The sequence below is a fragment of the Diachasma alloeum genome, unplaced genomic scaffold (assembly GCF_001412515.2).
Source record: "Diachasma alloeum isolate Michigan unplaced genomic scaffold, Dall2.0 Dall_scaffold_00714, whole genome shotgun sequence".
Taxonomy (NCBI): Eukaryota; Metazoa; Arthropoda; class Insecta; order Hymenoptera; family Braconidae; genus Diachasma; species Diachasma alloeum.
In genome coordinates, this window is record NW_021680845.1 from 178,977 (window position 1) to 183,214 (window position 4,238).

Below are 4,238 nucleotides of genomic sequence, written 5' to 3' on the forward strand. Positions count from 1 at the left end.
ATACAATCGCAATATTGTTACTGTAAATTCTCGAATACACTTTTTTTTAATAAATTGTGTTCGCGGGTCTTTTCTTTTATCATAATTGTGCAAATAATTTTTTTCTTGTCGAGGTAATTAGCGAGTTATAGCCATTGAATGGGGAAACAGTTAATTAACTGAAATTCAATCTCACTGAAATCCAATTACGATATGAAAAGTTATTTTCAATTGAGCGCGATTTTTTCATCATCGTTTTCACCAAAACTTGAAAACATTCGAAAATTTACTCTTCCCATTGAGATAATGTGATGTAACAGAACCATAAAATCCGATCGAAATGTTTGAGATTCAATTCGTGACTTTTAATTTTTAAATATACTTTTTTAATAAATTATGTCAGGGCTCTTACGTTTTATCGTAATTGTGCAAATAATCCTTCATTCGTCGAGGTAATTATCGAGTTATTTGCATTGAATGGGAAAACCATTAATTGAGATATTCTTCATTCGCGAATTCTCAACTTCAAGAAATTGTTCATTAAATACCACAAGTGGATGGAACATTCGCCAGTGACAATCATTGGTGAATGCTTTTTCCGAACGACGTGCATATCGATTTACTAAGAGCAAAACTCAGCGAAGAAATGTAATTAAAAGTTTGCGTCATGCCGTCGATTACGCGATGAAAATTCGATGTCTGCAGTTCTGCAGTTTTAAGTGATTGCTTCATATTCTTACACTTGAGACTATGTTTTCATATCAAACTTTCTCGAGGGATAGCTAATGATGAATGAAAATGAATATTAATTAATACTAGGGGGCCTCGCCAATAATTACGGATGTTCAAAAAATTTGTTATCAACCACTACAATTGGGAAAAGCCTTCGAATGAATGCAATCTCAAAAGTTGAATGCGCGATAAAAATCCGACGTCTTCACCTCAAAGTTCAAATAGCGCTGCAGTCTTAAGTGAATGCTTTACTCGTCCGCTTCATGCTGTTTCCACATTAAATTTCCTCGGGGATAGGTAACGATAAATAAAAAAGCCGAATAAATCCATCCGCGAATTCTCCCTCCGCGCAAATAAGGCTAATAATGAAACCCAATTACGTCCCTTTCCATTGACATTCACCACCCCGCATGAAAAATAGCTCTCCAATACACTGTCGAAACCCATCGCAAGCAATAACTACGTCCAAGTTGGAGATTATTTTTTCATCAGACCCCACGGAGGAATGAATGTCCCGACATGCCGAGTGGACTTCTAACCGTAGTTAGAGACAGTGAGGTCTATTGTTATGGACCTCCTAGGCCGTTCGAACGACTATCGTTTCTCATACAATCCAACAATTCTCATTCTCTCCTTCTCCTGATAATCCCATCCATAATCCACCCATACACCCATCTCACTCCAATGCCCGGCCACGCTCACCCCGGGTGACTAGAGGAGAATTCATGTTTTCTTTTTTCTCCTACTACGGTCCATTGCAGTGGAGAATGAGACAGGATGCAAGAGAGAGAGAGAGAGAGAGAGAGAGAGAGAGAGAGGGATAGACTAAACGATGATCATAGTCGGACCTGGGTATCGGGCATGTTTCACCGTCGGCTGTTGGATATGCGATGTCGCCCCGGGTCAAAAGATAATATCCCGTCTCTAGGGGTCATCCTTTCCACTACGATACGGTTCCGTGCCTCTCGCAACATACTCGCCGATAATACCTCTGTACTTATTCTAATGTCCAAACTCCCAACAGGGTGATTGACAATTGGGCTTTCGTGGAATTTTCGTTTATCGTGAATAATCTGGCAGATGGCTTTCCGATGGTTTTGAGGGTATAATGGGCACATTTGCATTTTTAGGAGGGCTTTATTTTAATCGTTTTCGGTGGACCACGTCAACCTTGGCGAAGTGTTTATTTGAAACAAATGGATGGTGCTATTTAAATAGCTTGAGATGTAGCTTTTAAAATCGTTATTTTCGTATGAATAAATCCGTTAATATACATGACTCTGTTAATGAGGAAGAGAATGAATTTTTTAACGTGTAATAGTCCTTCATCTGGATTAAGACATTTTCATTAAAAAAAACTCATGCAAGTTCCCTATTGAATGTTATGAAATGTTCAAAGAGCCTTTCTGTTCTTATTATTTTTTTACAATAATCTTATGACGAAACTAAGAAAATCGTGAATGACAAGACCATTTTATAGAAATAATTCAGTATCTGTATTTCACAATAACAAAATAATCTATGCTAAAATAATTATTTAGGTGCACCATAGGCATCAGGCATTCTCTCAATGGTATACCGATGCTGTGACACATACATAATAGGCACACCAGGTATTTTCCTTATCCTACTCTTCAAATCCTTGTCATTAGTCGCCACAATGTAGCACTTGTGTTGTGTCACTCTGTTCACCAAACAATCATCGGCGTATGTTCCCTTGTGCATGCAGTGTAGCCTCTCGAACCTCGGGTCTTTAATAATCCTCAGTGCAATCTTGTATTTCTGTCCCAGCTTCTCCAGCTCCCCCATCACACAGTCCGTTACGTAGGGAATGCACTTCGCGTAGAGGCACTCCATCATATTCTGAATTATGTCGAGTTTATTTTTTATCGAAAAATTTATGAAGTTTGTGTCGATCAGGATGTGATAGGGGGGCCCTAATTGCGTGTTGTATTGGAAGAATAGGGCTGATGATTGTTGGGGTCTAGAAAGAAAGAAAGACAATTAACAGAATTATTGAAAAAAAATTTTTGGCAATTAATTTCTGATGAATTTCAGGCTTTTCCGTTCACTTACGCCTCTCTGACTTTCATTTCTGTTGGATCTTCAGGTTTTTTCTTCTTCGGAGGTGCCCTTTTATCTGCTTTTCTAAGGAATCAAATCAACAGTGATGAGGAAATGTTAAAAGGATGAGAAAAAATTAACACTTTTAACTTGTTGTTTGGATATTTATGATTAAAAAATGAATTCATCAAATACGTCCACTCTGGACTCATTACGGAGGCGAAGAAATATACTTTTCGCGAAAGAAATTATCTAATATGATACTATATTAGACGAGTCAACACTATTATTAAAACGTCGAAGGTAAAACTTCGTTTTTTTCAGATATTAATAATTCAGAAAAAAATTATGAAATGAGCTCAATCTGAACTCATTACAAGGGTAGAAAAATACACTCCTAATCGACAAAATTGTATGAATTAATAAGAATTAACATTAAAAATAATCAGATATTGATGATTCTACCCAATATTGAATAAAATTAATATACACTAGAGAGCAAGGAAAAATTGTTTTTTACCATTAATAACTTTAATATTGATTAGAAACGAAGAAACGGATGTCATTAAAAACTCGACGAGTGCCCTTAAAAAAAACTAAAAATACCTCAACTATTATCAAATAAATATTTACATTCTGGAATCACTGGGGCTGATCATCTTCTTCATCTGCGCAAACCTCTGCATCACCACCTTCCTAGTTTTCTTATTCTTCCCCTGTGAACCACCAAATAAAAAACAACGTCATCCTCCCCCAATAAAAGAAGACAGGGCAAAACGGACACTAATTTTCTCTCAATGTCCATAACTGAAAAACAAATTTGTCACTTGCATTCCCACAGGGAATTCTAGAGAGAACTACACTCCAAAAAAATGACCCACTAAATAAAAAATTCAATGACTTATTGATATTTAAAAAAGTTCCAAGTATCCATTTTGCCCCCTCGCCCCAAAACCCAGAGATCCTCACCATCTTTCCCTCAAAAAATCGCAAATATCCCCAAAAAACAGCCCCAACTTCGCACAACCACGTTACTCGTCACTCTCCAAAACTAACCCCTAAACCCATGTGTTCCCCACAGGCACCTGCGCCCCCGGCCACCGATGGCAGCACCTCCCGGCCGCCGAATCCCTCTGCCAATCGTCCCTGAACTGTCCCCCAACGCCAAGAGATAAAAAAAAACTCATTTCATAACAGCTGTGCAGCTCCATGTTATGTTTACCTCTGCATTCAGTGAAGGGGCAATGTAACGTGGTCTCGCTGAATCGCCCAAGTTGACCGTGAACCCCTAAAAACTCTGCTAACTATGGCAACAACCGCCCAATAACCCCGAAAAGTGCAGTTCCCCCAAAAAAACCCAAAGATCTCGCCAAGAGGCTGGAAAAATCCTGATGGACACGGAGTACAGTGAGTCCTTTTCATTATTTCTCTGCCAAAATTAGGTGAGACGCGAGGGGGTGGGG

General features: G+C 38.4%; 2 protein-coding genes across 3 annotated transcripts in view; one reads left to right on the forward strand and one right to left on the reverse strand.

Moving 5' to 3' along the window:
- Positions 1-2,206: 2,206 nt before the first annotated feature.
- Positions 2,207-3,836, reverse strand: LOC107044358 (rRNA-processing protein FCF1 homolog). The gene is made up of 4 exons (XM_015266212.1): positions 3,745-3,836; positions 3,409-3,491; positions 2,788-2,859; positions 2,207-2,695 (listed from the first exon to the last, which is right to left on the reverse strand). The coding sequence occupies exons 1-4, from the start codon at positions 3,745-3,747 to the stop codon at positions 2,245-2,247; spliced, it is 609 nt and encodes a 202-aa protein (XP_015121698.1). The 5' UTR covers positions 3,748-3,836; the 3' UTR covers positions 2,207-2,244.
- Positions 3,837-3,918: 82 nt separating this feature from the next.
- Positions 3,919-4,238, forward strand: part of LOC107044354 (E3 ubiquitin-protein ligase RFWD3) — a 2,779-nt gene continuing 2,459 nt past the window's right edge. Inside the window, exon 1 of one of the 2 annotated variants that reach the window (XM_015266203.2) lies at positions 3,919-4,217. Coding sequence is in view for 1 of the 2 variants with exons in the window: in XM_015266202.2 (XP_015121688.1) it covers positions 4,167-4,182 (16 nt within the window). In the remaining variant the exon portion in view is untranslated. The remainder of the gene's footprint in view (positions 4,218-4,238) is intronic. The other variant, XM_015266202.2, reaches the window with a different exon arrangement.